This window comes from Mytilus trossulus, chromosome 7, assembly GCF_036588685.1.
Source record: "Mytilus trossulus isolate FHL-02 chromosome 7, PNRI_Mtr1.1.1.hap1, whole genome shotgun sequence".
In the NCBI taxonomy this organism is placed as follows: domain Eukaryota; kingdom Metazoa; phylum Mollusca; class Bivalvia; order Mytilida; family Mytilidae; genus Mytilus; species Mytilus trossulus.
In genome coordinates, this window is record NC_086379.1 from 82,989,275 (window position 1) to 83,015,116 (window position 25,842).

At 32.4% G+C, this 25,842-nt stretch overlaps 1 protein-coding gene across 3 annotated transcripts in view; it reads right to left on the reverse strand.

Moving 5' to 3' along the window:
* LOC134726008 (leucine-rich repeat serine/threonine-protein kinase 1-like) overlaps positions 1-25,842 on the reverse strand; it is a 40,558-nt gene that overhangs the window by 10,645 nt on the left and 4,071 nt on the right. For 2 of the 3 annotated variants that reach the window (XM_063590360.1, XM_063590361.1), the window contains exons 2-24: positions 24,489-24,684; positions 23,649-23,689; positions 22,981-23,146; positions 22,174-22,209; positions 19,810-19,927; positions 18,902-19,046; positions 16,608-18,286; positions 15,999-16,227; positions 14,797-14,964; positions 14,450-14,598; positions 14,033-14,144; positions 13,230-13,382; positions 12,784-12,906; positions 11,977-12,241; positions 11,219-11,351; positions 10,828-10,922; positions 9,780-9,902; positions 9,178-9,377; positions 6,991-7,928; positions 6,283-6,306; positions 4,939-5,098; positions 1,885-1,998; positions 249-308 (exon numbers count right to left, since the gene is read on the reverse strand). In XM_063590360.1, the coding sequence (XP_063446430.1) occupies positions 249-308; positions 1,885-1,998; positions 4,939-5,098; positions 6,283-6,306; positions 6,991-7,928; positions 9,178-9,377; positions 9,780-9,902; positions 10,828-10,922; positions 11,219-11,351; positions 11,977-12,241; positions 12,784-12,906; positions 13,230-13,382; positions 14,033-14,144; positions 14,450-14,598; positions 14,797-14,964; positions 15,999-16,227; positions 16,608-18,286; positions 18,902-19,046; positions 19,810-19,927; positions 22,174-22,209; positions 22,981-23,146; positions 23,649-23,689; positions 24,489-24,678 (5,421 nt within the window). In that variant the 5' untranslated portion in view covers positions 24,679-24,684. The remainder of the gene's footprint in view (positions 1-248; positions 309-1,884; positions 1,999-4,938; positions 5,099-6,282; positions 6,307-6,990; positions 7,929-9,177; positions 9,378-9,779; positions 9,903-10,827; positions 10,923-11,218; positions 11,352-11,976; positions 12,242-12,783; positions 12,907-13,229; positions 13,383-14,032; positions 14,145-14,449; positions 14,599-14,796; positions 14,965-15,998; positions 16,228-16,607; positions 18,287-18,901; positions 19,047-19,809; positions 19,928-22,173; positions 22,210-22,980; positions 23,147-23,648; positions 23,690-24,488; positions 24,685-25,842) is intronic. The other variant, XM_063590362.1, reaches the window with a different exon arrangement.

Here is a 25,842-nt window from a genome sequence, read left to right on the forward strand (position 1 = left end):
TTAAACAAATGAGTATTCCAACATCCTTCTTTAACCAATACATTTTTATGGTTCCAAAATATGCCGATCTTTGCAGAAAAAACCTGAGTATTTCGACAACCAGCTTAATGTGACATTTTTTCTGGTCCCCAAGTGATTTGGATTACACATGTTTGAATTGTACTTCTATATGTTAACGACAAAAAATGTCAACACTGAACAATGTAATTACTTCAATTGTTGATTCAGAATTAAAACTTCAGGTTTACCTTTACAGATGGAAATTCAAACAGGATCTTAACAGCCACATCTTTTGGTTTCTCCTCTATCTGTAAATAAAAATGTTTAGGAATGTTAATCTTAGTATGCTTTCATTAACAGAACTAAATTTTAATGATTGTTTCTATATTTTTTTTATATATTTTTAGAATTGACCATTAGTTTTCACTTTAGAATGGTTTTACACTAGTTACTTTTTGGGGCCCTTTGTTGCTTGCTGTTCGATGTGAGCCAAGGCTCTGTGTTGAATACTGTACCTTGACCTATAATGGTTTACTTTTATAAATTGTAACTTGGATGCAGAGTTGTCTCATTGGCGCTCATACCACATCTTCCTATATCTATAACTAGAGGCTCTAAAGAGCCTGTGTCGCTCACCTTGGTCTATGTGAATATTAAACAAAGGAAGCAGATTGAAAATTGACTACAAAGGTCAATAACTCCTACAGGGGTCAATTGACCATTTCGTTCATGTTGACTTATTTGTAGATCTTACTTTGCTGAACATTATTGCTGTTTACAGTTTACCTATATCTATAATAATATTCAATATAAAACAGCATAATTTCCTCAAAATTACCAATTCAGGGGCCGCAACCCAAAAACAGGTTGTCCAATTCATCTGAAAATTTCAGGGCAGATAGATCTTCACCTGATTAACAATTTTACCCAATGTCAGATTTGCTCTAAATGCTTTGGTTTTTGAGTTATAAGCCAAAAACTGCATTTTACCCCAATGTTCTATTTATAGCCATGGCGGTCATCTTGGTTAGTTGGCGGGGTCACCGGACACAATTTTTAAACTAGATACCCCAATGATGATTGTGGCCAAGTTTCAAATAATTTGGCCCAGCAGTTTCAGAGGAGAAGATTTTTCTAAAAGATTACTAAGATTTACGAAAAATGGTTAAAAATGGACTATAAAGGGCAATAACTCCTAAAGTGGTCAACTGATCATTTTGGTCATGTTGACTTATTTGTAGATCTTACTTTGCTGAACATTATTGCTTTTTACAATTTATCTCTATCTGAAATAATATTCAAGATAATAACCAAAAACAACAAAATTTCCTTAAAATTACCAATTCAGGGGCAACAACCTAACAACGGAATGTCAGATTCATCTGAAAATTTCAGGGCAGATAGATCTTAACCTGATTAACAATATTACCCCATGTCAGATTTGCCCTAAATGCTTTGGTTTTTGAGTTATAAGCCAAAAACTGCATTTTACCCCTATGTTCTATTTATAGCCATGGCGGCCATCTTGGTTAGTTGGCGGGGTCACCGGACACAATTTTTAAACTAGATACCCCAATGATGATTGTGGCCAAGTTTGGTTAAATTTGGCCCAGTAGTTTCAGAGGAGAAGATTTTTGTAAAAGTTAACGCAGGACGACGACGACGGACGACGACGACGGACGCCAAGTGATGAGAAAAGCTCACTTGGCCCTTCGGGCCAGGTGAGCTAAAAAGGCATCACTTGTTTTAAACAAACCTCTAAGTACATAAGTAAAATCAACCATTTTAATAATTGTCATGTGTTATCCAGAGCTTTCATGATCAATACCTCCATCTAAGTTCATCAAAGCATATAAATAACATAATGACCTAGTGTTAACTTACCCTTCTCAGTTTACCAGACCAAACATCCCCAAATCCACCACGACCTAGTTTCTTCTCCATTGTCAAAGTATCTGTCTGGCCAATCACTACACTTCTGTCAAGGTCATTGAAAACCTGCAATTAAAAATCAAAATTAGAATCATAATATAAAATTATTCATTCTTATCTGAATTTCAACTAGAGGCTCTAAAGAGCCTGTGTCGCTCACCTTGGTCTATGTGCATATTAAACAAAGGACACAAATGGATTCATGACAAAATTGTATTTTGGTGATGGTGATGTGTTTGAAGTTCTTACTTTACTGAACGATTTTGCTTCTTACAATTATATCTATAATAGACTTTGCCAATTAGTAACAGAGAACTATATTTGGTAAAAATTTACATAAATTTACCAAATTGATGAAAATTGTAAAAAATTGACTATAAAGGGCAATAACTCCTTAAGGGGTCAATTGACCATTTAGGTCATGTTGACTTTATTTGTAGATCTTACTTTGCTGAACATTATTGCTGTTTACAGTTTATCGCTATCTATAATAGTATTCAAGATAACCAAAAACGGCAAAATTTCTTTAAAAATTACCAATTGGAGGGCATCAACCCAACAACCAGTTGTCCAATTCATCTGAAAAAGGACAGATAGATATTGACTTGATTAACAATTTAACTTCTTGTCAGATTTGCTCTAAATGCTTTGGTTTCATAGTTATAAACCCAAAACTGCATTTTACCCCTATGTTCTATTTTTAGCCGTGGCGGCCATCTTGGTTGATTGGCCAGGTCATCGGACACATTTTCAACCTAGATACCCCAAAGATGATTGTGGCCTAGTAGTTTCAGTGGAGATTTTTGTAAAAGATTACTTAGATTTAGGGAAAATGGTTAAAAATTGACTATAAAGGGCAATAACTCCAAAAGGGGTCAACTGACCATTTCGGTCATGGTGATTTATTTGTAAATCTAACTTTGCTGAACATTATTGATGTTTACAGTTTATCTCTATCTATAATAATATTCAAGATAATAACCAAAAACAGCAAAATTTCCTCAAAATTACCAATTCAGGGGCAGCAACCCAACAACCTATTGACCGATTCATCTGAAAATTTCAGGGCAGATAGATCTTGACCTGATAAACATTTTTATCCCGTCAGATTCCTCAAAATGCTTTGGTTTTTGAGTTATAAGCCAAAAACTGCATTTTACCCCTATGTTCTATTTTTAGCCGTGGCGGCCATCTTGGAAGGTTGACCAGGTCACGCCACACATTTTTTAAACTAGATACCCCAAAGATGATTGTGGCCAAGTTTGGATTAACTTGGCCAAGTAGTTTCAGAGAAGAAGATAATTGTAAAAGATTACTTTAATTTACGAAAAATGGTTAAAAATTGACTATAAAGGGCAATAACTCCTAAACGGGTCAACTGACCATTTTGGTCATGTTGAATTATTTGTAGATCTTACTTTGCTGAACATTATTGCTGTTTACAGTTTATCTCTATCTATAATAATATTCAAGATAATAACCAAAAACAGCAAAATTCTCCTCAAAATTACCAATTCAGGGGCAGCAACCCAACACCCTATTGACCGATTCATCTGAAAATTTCAGGGCAGATAGATCTTGACCTGATAAACATTTTTATCCCGTCAGATTCCCCAAAATGCTTTGTTTTTGAGTTATAAGCCAAAACTGCATTTTACCCTTATGTTCTATTTTTAGCTGTGGTGGCCATCTTGGTTGGTTGACCAGGTCACGCCACACATTTTTTAAACTAGATACCCCAAAGATGATTGTGGCCAAGTTTGGATTAATTTGGCCCAGTAGTTTCAGAGAAGAAGATTTTTGTAAAAGATAAATTTAATTTACGAAAAATGGTTAAAAATTGACTATAAAGGGCAATAACTCCTAAACGGGTCAACTGACCATTTTGGTCATGTTGATTTATTTGTAGATCTTACTTTGCTGAACATTATTGCTGTTTGCAGTTTATCTCTATCTATAACAATATTCAAGATAATAACCAAAAACAGCAAAATCTTCTTAAAATTACCAATTCAGGGGCAGCAACCCAACAACCGATTGACAGATTCATCTGAAAATTTCAGGGCAGATATATCTTGACCTGATAAACATTTTAACCCATGTCAGATTTGCTCTAAATGCTTTGGTTTTTGAGTTATAAGCCAAAAACTGCATTTTACCCCTATGTTCTATTTTTAGCCGTGGCGGCCATCTTGGTTGGTTGACCGGGTCACGCCACACATTTTTTAAACTAGATACCCCACTGATGATTGTGGCCAAGTTTGGTTTGATTTGGCCCAGTAGTTTCAGAGGAGAAGATTTTTGTAAAAGCTAACGCCGGACGACGCCGGACGCCGGACGCCGGACGCAAAGTGATGAGAAAAGCTCACTTGGCCCTTTGGGCCAGGTGAGCTAAAAATGATATTTTTAGATTTAGTATGAATAAAAAGATACAGGGCCAATGTGACAGTAAACTAACAACAATAAAAAAAAAAGTATTTTTTGGAACAAAAACAACATCAGGGGCAATGTGTAAAGTTCTGGTCCGAGAACACAATTAATTCGTAGTGCATTTCTTTTAGAACATAAATGAAAATAAAAAAAATCCCACCTGCGCTTTCTCAAAGAAACTTTTATAGTGTGTTGTACTACTTTTGGGACAAATTATATCAAAGTTATAGAAAACTTCATCGCCTCTAACTCAAAATATGGACAATTTTATGTTTAGGGCGTCTTGAAATCTTTTGACAGCTTCCGATGTGCTCATTTTCAACCTTTTTCAGCTGGACCAAATCACTACTTTCCTTTAAAATTCTGGACCCAAATTTTTTTACAGTGTAATTTCATCCCCCTCCTTGCAATTTGAGGCATTGAACATGGAGAAATAAATTTGGAAGTGGTATAAAAATTAATGGCAAGTAACCAACTGTCAACACTAGGGACTATATTTGTGAACAACGAAAATCAAGGGACGACAATGGTGGTCTCGGACCTTCTAGTCAAAAATTTCATGGAGAACAAACTTACTGCATCAGGGGCTATATGCAGGGTTCTAGCCAGACCTTCCATTGACAACATGTACATAGGTGACACACTACTGTGATTTGGACATATCTCATCATGGTTCCTTTGGAAATTAAGAATGCATCTCTCCACCAAAAAACAGAACAAAGTATCTTCTGGATTCCTATAATTTAAAATAAAAAAAAATGTTTATGTGCATGCAAAACAAACAAATGTCTAAATATCTTTCCAAATTTGGTATTAACTCAGAAAAAACAAGGATTTGTATAGTACAAATGAAAAACCAAAAAAACAAATGTTGTTGTATATTTATTATATTGACTTTTATGTTATTCAATGGTCAAGTCTACTAAGTAAATCAAATTTGAAGTAATTTCATATTAGTCAAAGGGTATACATTATTAAATATTTCTATTATAAAATGAATTTTCATTATTATTATTTACATCAGATATCAAGTAACATCTATCTATAAAAGTCAAATTTAACTAATTAAAAAAATCAAATCCAGTGAACCTAATAAACAGACACAACAAGTAAAAGCATTGTTGTCATGGCACAACTACATTTTGTAAGTTATATCTATAAATAAAAGCAATGACAACTTACACAAATAAGAAGTTGCATGCCATGTTGTGAAATTGTATAACACACCCTTATTCATGTTATTAGATGTTTAATTTTATGTTATATCTCGTCTCTCTTTTTTTAATATATGTGCCATGTTCCGTATATAAAAAATAAAGATTTTGAGACAGAGGCCAGCTAGGATTACACCTCTAATGTATACCACTCAGCCCTTGAGTGGGGATATAAAGGCAATTATTTAGGTTCAGTATAAAGTATATTACCTTTTCACTGTTAGATGAATAAAACAAAGGCTGGAATGTAAGGAAACACTTCATACTTACAACTGAAATACTTTTCTAAGTATTTAAGAATTGGATGTGTCTTTTTGTAATTTTATTGGGTATAAAAGTGTTGACCGAAGCACATTTTGAGAGACTTTTTACTACTCTGCAGTGTACTAACTTAACATAATAACATATATAAGAATATAAGAATCCAGCACAAGAACAGAGAAAATGCTCTTCAGAACCTGGTATTTTCTCTTTTTCTAAGACTTTTTTAATGTACATGTAATTATTAAGTCAAGTCAATACTCTATAATTGTTTAACAAAGTGCTTTAAATGAAGGTACATTCACAAACAGCTTGCTATGCCTACAACATGTCAGCAAACTAACAAAGGCAAGAAGGTTACAAGCGAAATGATTAACAAGGTTAAGTGCATACCATATAGAGATAGATATGTTATAAAAGCTAATTATAAAGTACTTTATCTTACTCTGTAGATATACATAGAAATGACCTACAATTTATGTATTATAATTTGAAACAGTTTTAAATACAACATACTTTTGTGGTCTCTTGTTACGTTACATATAAATATCTGAAAAAAGGCAATATCTTAGGTCAAATAAAAAAAAAAGGTGGGTTTAAGCTAGGGTCGGTCCAGTAACTAGAACCACACATATATTTTTTTTGGCCTTATGGAAAATACCAGAGCAATTTTCAATAACACATTAACTTGACTTCTATAACTTAAATTTAAGGTTCACTAATTAAGGACCATTGTCATTATTACTGGAGGTCTGATAGAAGTTGGAAACTTTACACTTTATACAGTTTTAAAAGGTCAGGGGAAAAGATGGTGAAATGGACAGACAGACAACAAACTGACAGACAAACACAAAGGATCAGGCAAATGTGTTTATGCAACCCTCTGAAGATTTATTGTATCTATGTATATCTATGATGAGTTATCATTTTGCTTAACAAAAATTTCTAACAAGACACAAATTGTGATTAAATTGGATTTTTGACTGCAGAAATACAAAACTTAGATCGTGTTTGCATGTTAATGTCAAATAATATAATCTTCACTGAAATATCACTTAAAATTGTAAAATGATTTAAACTGAAACACAATAAACATACACACATATAGCTTTCATTCAATGTAATGGTTACCATGATAACACTATACACTTACTCGTCGTCCTCATCTGTTTCCTCCTCAAGGTCAAAAGAAGAGGACACCTCTGAATCATTAGTAACAAGCTGCCATTGTAATCTGGTATCCTTCCCATGTTCCTTCTTAACAATGTTCTGTAGGCAGTATGGACAAGGAATAATCCTGGTAATCAAATACCGTCCAAAACAGTTCTGTTCAAACCGGGAACAAGCTATATCTGGATACCAGTCCTGTAACAAGTTGTCAACATTTTCTGTTACTTTGGTTAGGAAAGCTGCTGTAGCTTTCTCTTCCAGGAATATTTGTTCTTTCCTTGATGAGGTTAAAGTTTGGTATGGTCTGTTTTCCATGTTTTCTGCAAAACTGAATGTTATTGAATCAGATGGGAAGCACATTTCCAAAACTACACTGTTTTTCATGTCCAATGGCAGCCATTGATCTTCTAAGTAACATTTAAGACTGTGTTGACTGTAGGTACACAGACCAGGTTTTCCAGCCTGAATCTCTTTGATTCTGAAGATAACTGTACCGTGATGAACTAACTGTAGACCTGTCTGCCATGGCTGCCAGAACGGTTTCCTGTGTTTCATACCAGGACACATATCTGATACATCTTGTGGAAGAGGAAATAGTTCTAAAACAATCGGCAAAATTTGAGGATCTGCCAGCATTCTGGTAATTAGTCGTGGCCAGAAGCCACTGGGGAAGTAGGTCATTATGTATAACCTTGCACATGCAAATGTAACATTGTTGGTTGCCATGGTACTCAGTAAGATAAGCTGTGAGGTGGGTGAATCATGGACTTTCTGATAACTAATTGAACCAGTTGGTGACACTGATTCTCCTAACTTGTGAGCAGACGTCGTAGACTGATTACCAGACAACACTGATTCTCCCAAACCTCTATACACTGTAGAGGCAGGCGAAGGCTTGTCTACCTTTTCCATCAGATATATCTGCAATTGAAAAAAGGGTATAAAATTAAATGCAAAAATAAGCAATAAGAAAATATATTTGAACAATTAGGTAATTAATCAATCAAAAACAATTTTAAAACAACTGCCAAAACACTCAATATATACTTGCAGATTGTTTGAGACTCAATTCATTTAATTTCATGTCACTTAATATAAAGACAATGCATGCTAGTGTGACGGGATTGCTTCCCTTAGAAAATCTTAGTAGATACTTAGTCAGCCGTAAGTGATTGAGCTAAGGAAGTACTTCTTTAGCTCAGTCGGTTAGCGCACTGCCTTGTAACACAGAGGTCCGGGGTTCGAGTCCCGGTTGGAGACAAGCAATTTGTAATGAAATTCGTGATCTCCAGTTAAATTGGCGCCCAACAATAATAACTCAGGGATAGAAGAATTACCTAGCCAGGTTAAATATGAAATATAAAAAAAGATGAAAATATCATCATTATAGAGTATAACGACTCTTGAGGTGGGGGTAGTGTGACGGGATTGTTTCCCTTAGAAAAACTTAGTAGATACTTAGTCAGCCGTAAGCGATTGAGCTAAGGAAGTACTTCTTTAGCTCAGTCGGTTAGTGCGCTGCCTTGTAACACAGAGGTCCGGGGTTCCAGTCCCGGTGGAGACAAGCAATTTTGTAATAAAATTTGTGCTCTCCGGTTACACTATAAAGACTTTAAACAGTTTTTAATTAACCACCTCTAGATAGGCTATGGGGAAGGTCTGTGAGCACATACAACTGGTTTGACCCATACAGATTTTTATGTCTGTACAAAGTCAAACAATCTGGACCATGTGTGTTGGTTAAACCCAGCCACATTTTGTGTCTATAGTCTCTGTACAAAGTCAAACAATCTGGACCATGTGTGTTGGTTAAACCCAGCCACATTTTGTGTCTATAGTCTCTGTACAAAGTCACACTATCTGGACCATGTGTGTTGGTTAAACAGAGCCACATTTTGTGTCTATAGTCTCTGTACAAAGTCAAACAATCTGGACCATGTGTGTTGGTTAAACCCAGCCACATTTTGTGTCTATAGTCTCTGTACAAAGTCACACTATCTGGACCATGTGTTGTTTTTTTGTTGTCTGTCTTTATGTATCTATTTTCTAAGAGAAATTTGGTATTGATTAAAATCAAATCAAACCATCTAGATCAATAATTATGATCTGATAGTAAGGAAATGTCTGACCATATAGTTCAACACTGTGAATCATAAATATAAATAAGAACCTTAGCATCCATGTTTGTTTTGATAACATGTTCCATTTCATTCTCTGTAGGTAAGAGTGATGGAATCAATAGTTTGTTACTATCAAACTGTAGAGCCACTTCAAATTTCTCCAGTAAACCACAGATATACGTCTGCAAATCCTCAGGTTGGAAGGCCGACTTGTTGAATAAATTTTGTAAGTTCTTGATTTTCATCACACCTGAAATATTGGAAAAGTTTAAATTGGAGTACATCATCTAATAATTAATTGTCGTTTGTTGATTGTCAAGTGGCAAATATTTCAAACAAATTCAAGGCAATCTCTTACAACAAGAGTTGACCAGAGATAAAATGTTATTACAGAAAGTTTTTCCACTATCAACGTCTTTTCCAAAATATTTCATTTGAAATTTAAATTACTTTCATAATATCTGAGAATAAACATGAATTTAATGTATGTCTTATTTATCAGGAGACTAAATCACAAAAGAACATTTTTTGAATTTATTCTATATTGAAAACAGTGATGACTGACTGACCTATAGTATACATGTAGGTAATAATATAGTAAGTATAAACTTTAAAAAAAAAAAAAGTCCTTTATTATATGTGTGGCACTAACCATTTCTACAAAAGTTGTTGACTTGGTCCACTGTAACAACTTGGGCCAACTGATCACATAACCACTGAGGGTCCAAAAAGTATCGGTCCTTCAAACCAATGCCTTCATAGTGAAATAATATTCCTACAAATAAAACAAAAAATCTTATTGGTTTTAAACAAATTACAGCTTTAAATTCCAATTCAATTTTCAAAAATAGAAACAGTTCATAACACTGTCATATTTCATTTTCCCTTTTATTTGTCCGGGCGTATGACATTTGCGCCGATTTTGAAAATTTTTATTCTTTCATTTGCGCCGATTTCATTTTTTCATTTGTGCTGATTTTATATTTTTTACTAATTGGATTTACAGGTAAGTTCATATCTTTACATTGGCTGAGCACAGAGTATAAAGACAAATCAAGTGACATTGCAATTGGTAAATGGCTATCTAAATGTTTCGGGTTACCATTTCTTTCACTTAATGAAATCGATGACTGCTTCATGTTTGACATTGTCTAAGGCTCCGCTCCTTCTGATGATAAATGTCATATATTCTTAGGTAGCACTCCACAGTTAGGTGTGTAGTTTGGCATTTTAGCCCCTGTGGATTTTTCAAATATGAGAGCTAGTGTGCAATAAAATTCTTTTTTGGATAGCTGAGTATTAAAATAGCCTTTGTGTTGGGTTTATATGAATATCAAGGTTATGGAATGTATGTAATATATGCTGTTTTCTGTATGTTTGACAATTCATAACATATGTACAACTGGCTAACGGAAGAGGTCTTTAATGATAAATGAAAATAACATTACTAGGATCGAGAGTTGTCTCATTGGCACTCATACCACATCTTCTTATATCATTTCACCTGTTATTTACCTTTTAAAAAAATCAGCGGAAATGAAATGCAGATTGGCGCAAATGCAAAACGCCAATTTGTCATCTAAACAGGACCTCTGTAATAAAAAATCTAATGCCATACTATTTCTAGTTGAACATATACTTTTTTGAATTGAAAAAAAAGAACTGTAGAAAGAGTTGACTTTTCATTGACAAATATTTACCATTTTCATGTAAGAACCTTGTAGCCTGATCAAGGTCATCAGCATCTCTAAACAAAGATTGTGACAAGTTGTTCATTTTATCCATGGTCTTTAACCTAAAATTATACAGTAAAATCAGTGTCTCGAAAGAAAGATTGTAACAAATTGTTCTTTTAGTCCATGGTCTTTTGATATCATAACATAAACTATTGACACTTAAGCAGAAAACTTAACAATTGGTAACGCCAGATATATGGAGTCGTCATTGCTGGAAAAGCAATTCCTATGTCTTGCTATCCACAACTTTCATTGCAGGTGAGACAAAAATTACATTTGATAGTTTTTAAAAGCCAGCTAAAACAACGATCCCCTATAATGTCATATATCCAATAGACCTCTAAACAATACTAACACATATGAATCTTTGTCCAGAACTGGATCTTTCTTGCACTTGATTCTCTCCTCAGCTAAATCCTGTATGATGTCCTTCAATAGAATGTACTTCCTGGGAACTTTATGGTTTAACAATTTCTCATGTTTTCTCCCTAAAAATAGACAACAAAATATTCAGTTTTGAAATACCAATTAGTTATAGATTTCTTCAAGCTATAGCAATGACAATGAAAAACAAGGTTTAGTCAAAAGTGAAAAATGTAAATAATGAACTTGACCTCATTTTGTCATCAGTAACAGCAATCATAAAATTTAAAAATAAAAAAAAGAAGATGTGGTATGATTGCCAATGAGACAACTATCCACAAAAGACCAAAATGACACAAACATTAACAATTATAGGTCACAGTAAGGCCTTCAACAATGAGCAAAGCCCATACTGCATATAGTCAGCTATAAAAGGCCCCAATAAGACAATGTAAAACAATTCAAGCGAGAAAACTAGCGGCCTTATTTATGTAAAAAAAAAGAAAGAAAAACAAACATGTAACACATAAACAAACGACAACCACTGAATTACAGGCTCCTGAAGCTTGGTTGAATTGTTCTCAATTTATTGCACAGAAACAACAAATAGTGTCATTTTCAAATCAATCAAGGAAGAAAAGGTGTTAAATGACGTCACCAGACCACCAAAAAAATATTCAAGACAAAGCCAATATTTAAATATAAGAGTTTAATTATCCTTCAAATTCGTAAAATTTGAATATCACTTACTTGGGTGTTTGAGTTCAAAGACAATGTCATAAATTTTATCGACCAGTTTCTTGCAGTCTGAGCTATCTTTACAGTTAATATTCATCATGCCAAGAACGTTGGGTAAGCCTGCTTTGTCTGGTTCATCAACCTTCACAAACAAATTATCTATCATGTTCTTCATAGACTCCTCAAAGTTAGCAGGATAATTGTCCCTGGTGGCTCTGGCTGTCAGTTCATCTTTGTGTGTCCCCACAATGAGGACAGGTGCTCCAGGAGCTCTAGCCTGAAAAATATATCATAGTAAGTTGTATTTTGTGTGGTTCAAGATAAGAAAAGGGGTTCTTAAATTTTAAACATTCAATTCTAGACCTAGAAGCTGAGGCATATAAATAGTTGATGTTTAATTGTTAGTGTGTTCCAACATAAATTCAAGTCCCTAGGAGCCTATATACTAATAATTTTCTAACTTTTTTCTTTTGTAGTCTTTTCTAGTAAATTTTCTAGGGTTTTAATTTTAAAGATTTTTTAATGTTTTCATATAATTAAAGATGTTATGTTTACACTATATTTTTCCATGTCTTAAAATAATCGTCAAGAAAATTATTGGTTTACTGTAGTTGTAATTTTTTTTCTTGGCCTCAGTAATACTAGGTTTTTATGTCTCAAATATTCATTTACATAGCTCCACTATAGTTTTTTAATATCAATTTGTGACAGTCAACCCTGCTGTGTTGTATTCAGAGCTTATTTTCAGGCTTAAATTACAATACAGTTATCTTTGAAGTTCAAATACCTAACATGCCATATTTCTCTGACATAATTTACCTGTATATTAACTAACCACTGCCAGATACCGAACACTCCCAGCTCCCCTGATGTAACTTTCCACATGACCAGGTAAAGGGATCTTGGTGAAAGAAAATATTGATGTGTGGCATAGTACTCTTTCTGAAAAAAAACAATAATAAAGGTTAATATTTAGCACTTCAATTAATATGATTACAATACATGCATAAAATAAAAGTTGGTATTTTCTAAAAAAAAGTTATGGGCTTAAAAGCCTTAGCCAAATGATGAAAATAACTTAGCCTAAAATTTATTATTTTATTTCCTTGGGAATAAAGACACCAGTCCATTCAGATCATAAAACTTATCTCTGTACTTGGAGTGCAAAATTTGTGCATAACACATTTTATGTGATGATTATACTTGATTTTTTTTTTACTGTAGAGTCGGGTCTTTATTTCCAATATAGATCTGAGTATTATTACCTGTCCACCGAAATCCCAGGTCTTAAATACAACAATACCCTTGGACCTTTTCTCTCCAATAGTAAGTTCATTAATATCAATACCAACAGTAGAAAGGAATTCTCCATACGGTTCAGAACTAGCTTCTCTCATGGTCTTTCTCTCATTCCAGTGCTGAAAATAGATCACATGAAATCTTTATAATCTCCATACAGTTCAGAACTAGTTTTATAATATTCTTTCTTTACTTCAAAGTTGTGATCTGACATAAACAAAAAATTACTGAATGAAATAAATATGCTATGGAATGTAAAATATGGGGTTAAAAATAGGGAAATCTTATCTTATACTAAGAGCATGGTGAGAGTATATACAATGTTCTTGCAACAACTCTTATCTCTCAAAACTAGTTACTTCTGGAAAACATCAATATTCTAATATTGTTATAAAAGTGTTTGAATTAGCATGGTTTTTAGAAACTTTTCTTTTATGATTCTAGTACTCAATAAATCCAGAGTATTTAATTCCAAGCTCTTTACTTTATGTAAAACTATAAATTTTAAGAAGGTGGATTGTTAAAGTCACATAAAAAAGTCATCTATCAATAATCGAGTTAAAATCTTACAATTACAAGTGTGCCTTGCAAACAGGGGAACACTGACATTTATATGTTTAGTATTATTATAAATAAAAGAAGTAATGATACTAAACATGATTATTGCTTATTCAATTTCACAAAATTTTGAATCGTACATACATTTTAATTTGAGACATAATTTTTATCAGTTTTGTGTTGTTAAAATTCATTCCAGAAGTTTACTTACAGTGGCTTTTTTAGCAGTTCTACGATTGCGACTAATTTCACTGAGCAGAGTTGTCTTTCCTATCTTCTCTACTCCAACCAGCATGAGGTTCATACAGTTATACTCTACTGAACTAAAAGAAAAACAAAATTTTTGAGTTAGAAGATATCAGTTTGTACTTAAAACAACATTTGTACAGCATTTTCTGGTAAATAGTGCAAGCTCAATGTTAGCTGCACATTTAAGCATTGTATAAATGGAAATAATTAATAAGCAAAAAATTATAAATGTGTCATCCACCATTCATATAGGATGTAAGGATATTTATTACTGCACAGAAATCTCCTTTTCCCATTTATTTTTTTATTTTCTGGTCTTCATATTTAAATAAGAAAAATGGAAAATGATTTTTTTTTGGCACTGAGTTTATATTCTTACTCTTCTAAGACAGACAGCAAAAATCCTAATATGTCCCTGGTCCTGAAGTTTGCCTTTTTACTTATGATATCCTGGATATGACCCTCCAAGGGACATAACTCTATCTCTATGGTCAAGAGATTCTTCAGGCGACCTAGTTGAGGTGGTAGCTATAATAGATAACAATGATTTGTAGAAGAGTAGTACATCTTCATTTGCATACACTGAAGTTATTTAAACAATACATAAAACAAATTCTAAATCATTTTTTTTAGAAATTGTACCAAAATAAAAATTCCTTATATTTCATTTTATTTAAAAGAAAGGGTGCAAAAATAACTTTTGTCAGCTTTTTATTGAATCCCTACCTCTCTTATACTAGATTTAGATAAACACAATCTTTTAAGACTACTAAGATCCCCTAGATCCATTGGTAGTTCTGTCAGGTGTTTATTGTAACTCAGATCCAAACTCGTCAGATTGGGAAATAATAATCTCTTGGTCTTCTCATCCTTAGCTATTGTCAGAGATTTCATCTAGAAAATAAAAATAATATAAAGTATATCATTCTGTAAATGCCATTTTATACAGATAAATAAAAGTCATATAGTGCATTACTATTTTAAAGGTAAATACAGTATAAATGTCACTCAACATGCTCAACATAAATCAATATGTGAGAAGCACTGTTTCACACACACAAAACCCCTAACTCAATACAATTAGTCAAATACTCAACAATGGCTATGATTTCTGACCGTGTTGTCTTCTAAAACAGCCCAATTTGTCTCAGGGAGGAGTTATCCCCATTTCTGAAAACATCCCATCAATGTAGATTTTCCTTTTTATTCTTTAACAATAATAAGTGGTAAACATCTTATGTTGGTGCATTACTCAATTGACAAGGTAATTTTATATGTGAAAAAAGAGTTATTTAAAAGAATGAAATTCAATTCTGAATATACAATTTATTAACACGCATCTCATATAAAAGGAATATCATGATTAACAATAATAACCTTTCTATCATCAGAATCCTCCAAATTTCACTTCAAAGGTACCTAATTTTTTTTTTCTGATTTGAAATTGCTGCCGTCCAACTTACATTTATTAATAGCTAATAACCTATTATTAGACTTCTGACGTATTTAATACGTATCGACGACAAACAATATTCCTACAACTTTTGCCATGTGGGAAATCTGAACCACTTGTCTTTAGAGATTTTCAGCAATTAAATATTTCATACAATTGTTCTTTGACATCCTCGCCAAAATCACAGGGGATAATAAACAACAAAAGGATTCCTATGTGCAACTTTCAAAACTTTTGGGTGATTCGACGATCATTTAAGGTTTTTCTGGTTAAATTTTTTGTAATCAAGAATTAAAAGTATGAAAAAAGTGTTCAATTAATAGTTATAATATAGTAGTCAGCTAGAAAATAACAATGGCACATATTTCAACAATATTGGGTAGAACACAAATCTAGGGTGCTCGTATAATGCAGCTTAACTGCATAAAAGTTGTTCTATTTAAAATATATATATATATCACATTGAAAAACTTACACTATTAGTAGAGCTATTTTTCCTGAATGATTTCTCTGTTGTTAATGATAAATCTTCCAAGCCTGTCTTGGTGACTATGACAGATTTCAGTTGATCATTATAACTCAGATTCAGTGTGTCCAGCTGTTCCAGTATAGTGTGCATCTGATGCTGACAACCAGTCCCAGATAGATGGGAAAAACTGGTTAATGATCTGGTAGTGGGACTTCCCCTCGATGATGGTCTTGACCTTAAATTATATAGCAATCAATTTATTCTTTAACAAAAATGCATAGACATAGACAATACGATAGTTATCAATTTCTTGTAGACAATGAATTATGAAACAATTTGATATTGATAACTGTTTTGTAATTATGAGACTAACAGCCTACCATGTTATCTCAATAAAACTTGGAAACTTTCATTATCAATAAAATACTATAATCCTTCAATTATCACTGTAAGGAAAGATTCCAAAGATGAACAGAATCCCACTTTGAAATTAATGATATTCTTTATACTATTCAACAATATTATTTTGCCAAAATGTTATGTTTCAGACAACTCAAGCATAAAAAAAAAATCAAAATTGGTACTGTAACATACACTGTATCAATGTATACCAACCCTAGTGATACTTTAGAACTATAACATGTAACATAGTCCTTGCTGTAGAACTGGAACTGTGTTGTATCTTGAATTCTATTACTACTCAGGTCTAACGTCTTCAGATGTTGAGGGAAGCTGCTGATCATTCCCACCCCGGAGATCCAATTATGGGCTAAATTAAGATTTTCCAGGAATGGGGCCACACATGCTAGCCATGACGGAATGTCTGTAAGTTCATTGTGTGAGAGATTCAAGTCCTGTAGTCCTGAGTTTTGTCGATCTGCTTTATTTATCATGTCAAATTCTGTTTCCAGGACATTAAGCCATGTGGACCAGACAGTGGAATGTTTAACTTCACTTTCTTGTATGTATGTTCCCGTGTCCACACTTGGCAAAGATTGTAATGTTGAAAGTTTCCGTGGTTTTGAACAAGATTTTCCCTGATTTGGAGGCGGTAACATTACTATCTTATTATCAGCCAGGTTTAATACAATCAATGATTGCATGACCCATACTTCGGGAGATATTTCTCTGAGATAATTGTTACCCAGAGACAGAACTTTTAACTTCTCAAACTTAAAGATATAATGTGGAAGTTCATCAATGTGATTATGATCCAATCGTAATTCTTGTAAGAAGTCACATTCAGTCTTTACATCCACTCCAAATGTACTTATTCTATTTCTAGAAACATCTAGGACATGCAGCGATGGCAGACGTAACAAATTGTCGGGAAAGAGAATCCCAAGGTTATTACCAGACACATCAATCTTTGTGATGGCGTAGAGGGCAAACCTACTATTAAATGTCTCCATTGATGGGTTGTGATGGTAACCAATGTATTTCAGATCTTCATCTTCAATAGCAGAAACGTGTTCTAAATCCTGCCATTTAATGTGAACAGCAAACGATGGTAATGTCTTTTTAAAGTTGATATTTATTGATGAGACACTGTCAAAACTGTCTTGGTCACCTGACATTTTCTCTAGATACTCCTTCCTCATTCCTGATTTGTTGATAGGAAATTCATTATCCCTGGTTGTACGATACTTCAATAAGATGGACAGTAATTGGGGATTTTCATGTTTAGCATATTTAAATACTTTTTTATCATGATCGGTGGCATTATATTGTAGTAGTTTATCCATTATATAGCTATCCCCCAGCTGACATGCTATCATAAGAGCCGTTGTTTCTTTACCCTTATCCTTGACTACTGCGCTGACATCAGCTTTGGCTTTTAATAGGATCTCTGTGATCTGACCAGATCCTTTCTTTATAGCGATATGTAAAGGCATCAACCCATTATTATTAACGGCATTTATCTTCACGGGACTATATAAACTGACCTGAGATGAACTTGGACTAATGGGCGTGGTTTTACGAACAGATACACGTGTCCTTCCCATCTTTCCCTTCCATTTTGGTTTAACAGTAAAATCAACAAGATATCTAACAATTTCTACTTCTCCATTTTTACAAGCCAAATGTAATACCGTCTGTCCTTCCATATCTATAGCATTGATGTCTAAGGGGAGGTTATATGTACAATCCTCGTCCTCAAACATTCTCATTATTTCTGGAGGGTATTTAAAGTCAAGAATAGTTTTCATAGAGTTAACTTGACCCGACTCAGCACATATGTGAAGTAGAGATTTACCATTGGGTACATGTATTCCTATTACATCTGGACAATGCTGTAATATAAAAATATATATATAAATAGAAAAGCTATGCTACGCATCACAATAATATAGAAAACTCTTACTTTGGTATACCACAATTTCATCTAGTCCATATGATATTGCTATAATATTTTTTATCAGTGTTTGCACGGTCTGTATCACTCGACTCAGCTCTTCATAAAACTTCATAATACAGCTATGTGACATCAAATACATTTAACCCTACCTGAATAACTTTGGCTAGAACATATCAACAGCATGATAAAGAATGATCTGATGTTGATTAGTTTGACACTTGTTGTTTGTTGATGTCGTTTATATGAGTTTCGTGTTTCTTGTTTCTCGTTTTTTATATACATTTTGTAGATTAGACTATTGGTTTTTCAATTTAAATTGTTTTGCTATAAAAATATGTGTTATAATTGCTAATAAGACAACTCTCAATAAGATGGTCATTAGAAAGTTATTTATAGCTTGCTGTTTTGTATGAGCTAAGGGTTTGTATTGAAGGCTGTACTTTGACCTATAATAGTTTACTTTTTACACAATGTGGCCTGGATGGAGTGTTGTCTCATTGGCACTCAAACACATCTTCCTGTTTCTATATACATGTATTTTGATATATACCTGTTGAAAGAGTTTGATAATATCAGTACTCCCGTCTTCACATGCTTTGTGTATAGCAGCGTAACCATTATCGGCTAACACCCGCGGATCTGCTTCATGGTCCAATAAAAACTCAACCGTCTCAGCATTCTTTTTCTCTGTTGCCCTGAATTAAAAAATTAAAAAAACATCATTCATATACAGTGCAGGAGGTGTTGTCTCAATATCCCATGCAAGGGAAAAACACAAAAATTGCTTCCTCAAACTTGCAGATTTAACATTGTTGTACTAACTCAGGGCAAGATGAAATTGTATCCCCTATGACCTATAATTATGACCTGTGTCCTTTATATTTTTAGACATTTGAATACATATATAAATTGCAAAGAATACCTTTAAATGTTTTTGTCAGCTTTCAATTAAATTAGAAGCATTATTGAAGCAAAAACAATTTTCTATTTCAAACATGTCCACAGGAAGTGCTTATAAGGGTTTCATACCCAAACAATATAAGAAAGAAAACAATTTGTTAAAAAATATATCAGAATGAAGAAAAGCTCAATTACACTTGAAACCTTCTAAACATAAAGCTTGATTTCACTCTCACTTACCTACTTCACTAGGTTAACTCAATTTAAAGAAATAATAATCATGATTTACAACTGATTTAGATACAAAACACTTTATATTGACATTCACATCTTAATATATAATGTAAAAATAGAAATTTTCGTGGAGGATTTAATTTTGTTTATTTCCTGGAAAGAATGTATACACAAAATTGAAAATGCCACGAAAATTAAACCTTCATTTGATATCACTTCCATTGAATGGAAACCACGAAATTTAATACACATGAAATCTTATATGGAGACAAATTTTAACCCCATGAAAATAATGTTTTAACAGTAACTTGTTAGTATACTTACATATATAATGGAGTAAGCCCCCCTTCCACAATCTGGTTAACATAGTCTTTTGATTGACTTTTATTTAACACACTTCTCATGGTGGCTAATTCATCTTCTTGGCAAGCTTCCAGGAAATCTTGAAAAAACACAGATAAGAATTATATCATTGATGAACCAGATGCTCCGCAGGGCGTAGCTTTATATGACCGCAGAGGTTGAACCCTGAACGGTTGGGGCAAGTATGGACACAACATTCAAGCTGGATTCAGCTCTAAATTTGGATTGTGATTAAATAGTTGACACAGCATAGGTTTCTGACACAGAATGAATGTGTTCTAATGAACTTAAAATTTTTGTTTTCTCTTACAGCAATTCACTATGCTGTTGAATATTAATCCTCTCAAAAAAATGTTTGAAGAAATTTTCTTTTTATTTATGAAATTGAACCCAATTTTTTTAATCACATCCCCCTTTAATAATATATTAAGATGTAAAAAAACTGATTGTTATCACTGAATGGTAAAGATTGTTTTAATTTATCAGTTGGTAGTAAAAAGTGAATATACATTGTATATTGTATATAACAAAGATTTAAGTTGATTCTGGACAAAGAAAGATAACTCCAATTCAAAAAAATTCTTGCAATTGCACAATATTGTGCAATTAGATATTTCTTGCTTACTATTCTGGAAAAAGAAAGATAACTCTAATTAAAAAAAAAATTGCTATTTCACAATATTGTGTTATTAGATATTTCTTGTCATTGTGCAATACTGTGCAATTGAAAAGACTTGCTATTGCACAATACTTAATATAATAATTTTAGATCCTGATTTGGACCAACTTGAAAACTGGGCCTATAATCAAAAATCTAAGTACATGTTTGGATTCAGCATATCAAAGAACCCCAAGATTTCAATTTTTGTTAAAATCAAACTAAGTTTAATTTTGGACCCTTTGGACTTTAATGTAGACCAATTTGAAAACAAGACCAAAAATGAAGAATCTACATACACAGTTAGATTTGGCATATCAAAGAACCCCATTTATTCAATTTTTTATGAAATCAAACAAAGTTTAATTTTGGACCCCGATTTGGACCAACTTGAAAACTGAGCCAATAATCAAGAATCTAAGTACATTTTTAGATTCAGCATATCAAAGAACCCAACCGATTCATTTTTTGTCAAAATCAAACTAAGTTTAATTTTGGACCCTTTGGACCTTTATGTACACCAATTTGAAAATGGGACCAAAAGTTAAGAATCTACATACACAGTTAGATTCGGCATATCAAAGAACCCCAATTATTCAATTTTGATGAAATCAAACAAAGTTTAATTTTGGACCCTTTGGGCCCTTTATTCCTAAACTGTTGGGACCAAAACTCCCAAAATCAATACCAACCTTCCTTTTATGGTCATAAACCTTGTGTTTGAATTTCATAGATTTCCATTTACTTATACTAATGTTATGGTGCGAAAACCAAGAAAAATGCTTTTTTGGGTCCCTTTTTGGCCCCTAATTCCTAAACTATTGGGACCTAAACTCCCAAAATCAATACCAACCTTCCTTTTGTGGTCATAAACAATGTGTTTAAACTTCATTGATTTCTATTTACTTAAACTAAAGTTATTGTGCGAAAACCAAGAATAATGCTTATTTGGGCCCTTTTTTGGCCCCTAATTCCTAAAATGTTGAAACCAAAACTCCCAAAATCAATCCCAACCTTTCTTTTGTCGTCATAAACCTTGTGTCAAAATTTCATAGATTTCAATTAACTTAAAGTACAGTTATAGTGTGAAAACCAAGAAAATGCTTATTTGGGCCCTTTTTGGCCCCTAATTCCTAAAATGTTGGGACCAAAACTCCCAAAATCAATACCACCCTTTCTTTTGTGGTCATAAACCTTGTGTTAAAATTCAAAGATTTCTATTTACTTTTACTAAAGTTAGAGTGCGAAAACTAAAAGTATTCGGACGACGACGACAGAGACGACGCCAACGTGATAGCAATATACGACGAAAAAATTTTCAAATTTTGCGGTCGTATAAAAATGGCTGTAAAGAAATGTAATTATTTAGTTTTAAAAAAACATCCAAAGAGAAATAATGAAGATTCGTCACTTTTATTTTGGTGGTTTTTTTTTTAATGGAAATCCTCTTTCTAAAGAGATCTTTTTTAATGGGTGATGTTTACCAAAGTATTATTTATTTTCAGTAGCTAGTAAAATTTGTGCTGAATTCTACTTTTGAAAATATGAAGTGTCAAAACTAAAATTGCTTTTTTGAATAGATATGATAATTTAGTTTAAGACTACAGATATAGAATAATTTGTGAACACCTTTGTGGATATGTTTATATTCACAGAATCAACTTTACCTTGTCCTACAGTGTCCATCTTTTCTTTCCTTCCAACTAAAAAAAAAATATAAACAAATAAACATTCCTTTCAAATTTAAACTCATTAATCTTTGGATAATACAATTTGAACGTAAAATTGCTTTTAATTTCATTGATAGTTAAAAATTTCTTTATTGGTTTTAAGAAGAAAAAAAACATGTACATGATGTATGCAACTTTCAAAATTGATGTCCACTTAAACAGGGAGAGAAGTTTAAACTATGTGCAAGTATCCTCTTCTGACTAACTGTAGATAAAAATTCTATGCCAGCACCAATTCTTAACTTAAAAAGTGAAACTAAATTTGTTAAAATTTCTTAATTGAGTAGTCAAAAGATTTTTAACACACTATCTAATCAAAGAGGATTTTGCGAAGAAAAAATGTAATAAAGATACTTTTCTAATGTTTGTGTCTTTTTGTAAAGGGGGGGGGGGGGGTCTAGTGTGTGTGTCTTTTTGTAAGGGGGAGCTTTTCTAGTGTGTGTGTCTTTTTGTAAGGGGGAGTTATTGTACATGGATTGCTGTCTTATAATATACAATTATTTTAAATAAAAACTAAGGATTTTCTTACCCCAGGAGTAGATTACCTTAGCCGTATTTGGCACAACTTTTTTGGAATTTTGGGTCCTCAATGCTCTTCAACTTTGTATTTATTTGGCTTTTTAACTATTTTGATATGAGCATAACTGATGAGTCGTATGTAGACGAAACGCGCGTCTGGCGTATAAAATTGTAATCCTGGTACTTTTGATAACTTTTTAAATTTGTATTTCAGATTAGACATACTTATTTCTGATTTAATCATACATATAAGATCATCACGATCAATATTGTTAGCCAATTCTAAAGGAGTTAATCCAGTAGCATCCTTAATGTTGACATCAACCCCAGATTCTAATAACAACTGAGTTATCTTCTCTTTTCCATCTAAAATAGCCAGATGAAGTGGTGTCTGCAAAAAGATATATAAAACTAATGATTATAGAAAAAAGGAGTTAAAGTTCAGTATTGGACAAATCTGGTCCAGAATATAAAGACCATTTATCAAGCATTTCTTGTTATGCTTGGACATCTACACTACAACTAGTGTCATAAAATAGAAAGTGTGAAAAAGTTTTTAAAATCCTGAGGATTCATCCAAATTTAAAGCATTTAAAATCATGAAATTTGGAAAATTAACACATGTAAATTTTTGTTAAAACTTAGTAAAACATAAAAGCATATATCTGTTCTATCAATTGATTTCTATGTGACAATTTATTTACAAGCATTTTATAAATTAAGAGTATAAATCAAAGTTTCAATTGATTCTTGCCCAACTATAATTTTACAGTTGTTATACAATAAATTCATAGTTATCTTGATTTTACACACAAAATTTGAATATTATTGACATCTGAGTTTGTAACTGACTGTGATGAAGTTCTTTATACTTCCATACTTCATGTACTTACCATACAGTTAAATTGTTCATTAGCAGGGATGTTGGCATCAGCTGAAAAATATCAAATATGCATTAAATATTGATTTATCCTTCTCTTATTATTTGGTAGGTGTTGCTAGCATTAGTTTTATGCTATAGTGTTTTCTGGTTTTTTTGTTCTTTGTTGACTTTTTGGTTTTTCACCTTGGTATCTTGTCCTACATTTTAATAATTCTGATCCAAATTAAATAATGTGTCTGTAATCAGCAGTACCTAATATTGTATAAAAAATATTGAAGTTGTGGCATGTTAACTCCAAAAACAATAGGTTATAACATAAATGTAACATTGATAAATGAACAAATTAACTTTTTACAACTGTGACTTGGATGGAGATGTGTCTCATTGGCACTCTATAGAATAGAATAGAATAGAAATGAATATTTTTATTTCCCAAATCACAGGGCCCATAAAGGGCATAAAATCAGATACAATTGAATTACATAATTGGTAACAACAACAATAATAGAGGCATATATACATATATATTTGGAATATAAGCATTGGTCAGAATCAAGCTAAAAACCACATATATTATATTGTGAATAAAAGAATAATACAATTACATTATACATGTATTTATTTATAATTTATTCTCAAATTATTTACTTGACTTAGTGTCAGTGTTCATACCTGATCTCCTTAATTCAAAACAGTCACAAATATAACAGCCCAGTTTTACCTATCAATAATAACTGTAACTTAAACAGTTTTATCTATACATGTATATGTTAACTGTAACATAAACATGTTTTAAAAAATGAAAGGATAATTTGATCACAAGATCTAAATGTCTCATCAAGTTATATACCTCCATATTCCAAAAGGATTTGCAAGCATCTGAAGCTATTGTTAGACACACTGGTATAAATAGCAGTTCTATGGCATCTATCAGTCTTGTTCAGGAAGTTTTGACATTCTCCCTCCAATAAACAGGTCAAAAGGTCGTGTTGATTATAGATGGCTGCTTGTATTAATTCTTCTCCAGTAAAGTCAGACATTTATTTCTACAAAACATATTATTCTCACATTAAATCTCGGTAAGATGAGTCATTTTAATATTAAATATTCATCCCGCAAATGTTCATTTAATTGTTCTCACAAAATTATGACCATTTCCATAACTGCTTTACTACAATATAAATAAGAACTTAGAAGAAGAGACATGCCTGCCAATAGATTGTTTGGATTTTTTTAGTTGTATAAATCATGTTAATTTGCCTGTACATGTAACGGTTTATTCCTTCCTCTGTGATATTTTATCCTGAGGATAATTTGTCACGGTATTTTTTTTCCAGGCATGGTATTTCACAGGTAGAATTTTTCCAGAGGAGTGAAAATCTATCTGTGTTGTGCGGATAGTATGTACCGGTATATATTTGCTGTATCATATTTCACAGAACCTTGTGAAATATACTCCCATTAACTAGTATGTAAGTTACTCGCAATCAATATATACCTGACTTTAATTGTAAAATGTTTTACAAAGGTAGAACAAATTTGCATAATTTATCAAAGGGAGGTAATTATATATGAGCAATTTATATTTTAAAGATATTAATATAATATATTCCTGAATCTATTTCATAGTGAAATTTTTCCTTGAATCTTATTTTTTATATATTCATTTATATATCAAGATGACTTACAACATAAATATTTAATAAGACAGATATTATTTTAAAGGTAAATACTATCCAGCTGTTAAAATTGCTTTTGTTCCAATATATTGTTATGCTATAATTTATCTGATTTCCATATAATCAACAACAACATCAATTGTCCCCAGACTATTTATATAGTTAAAAATATTATCATAATCAAATTCTTCCATTACTGTTAACAGTAGTAATGCAACTATATTTCTACCTTTACGTTTTAATTTATATTTGTACTGAGATCTGAAAACAACTCACTTGTACATGTATTTCACTTACCTTATTTAGAACATACTCACCCCTTCTCGTCCAATGAAAAGTCATTTTTTTCCCCTCTAATTTTCATAGTACATGGTTTTCCATGCACTATGAAATGCTATACATGAATGACTTTTCATTGTCAGTTAATTATGTGAACTCTTAAAATAACCGCACTAATGAAGTGTACAATCCCCTGAGGCATTTTCCTTAGGAAAAAGGACTATACTGATTAAGGACGAAAGAGCA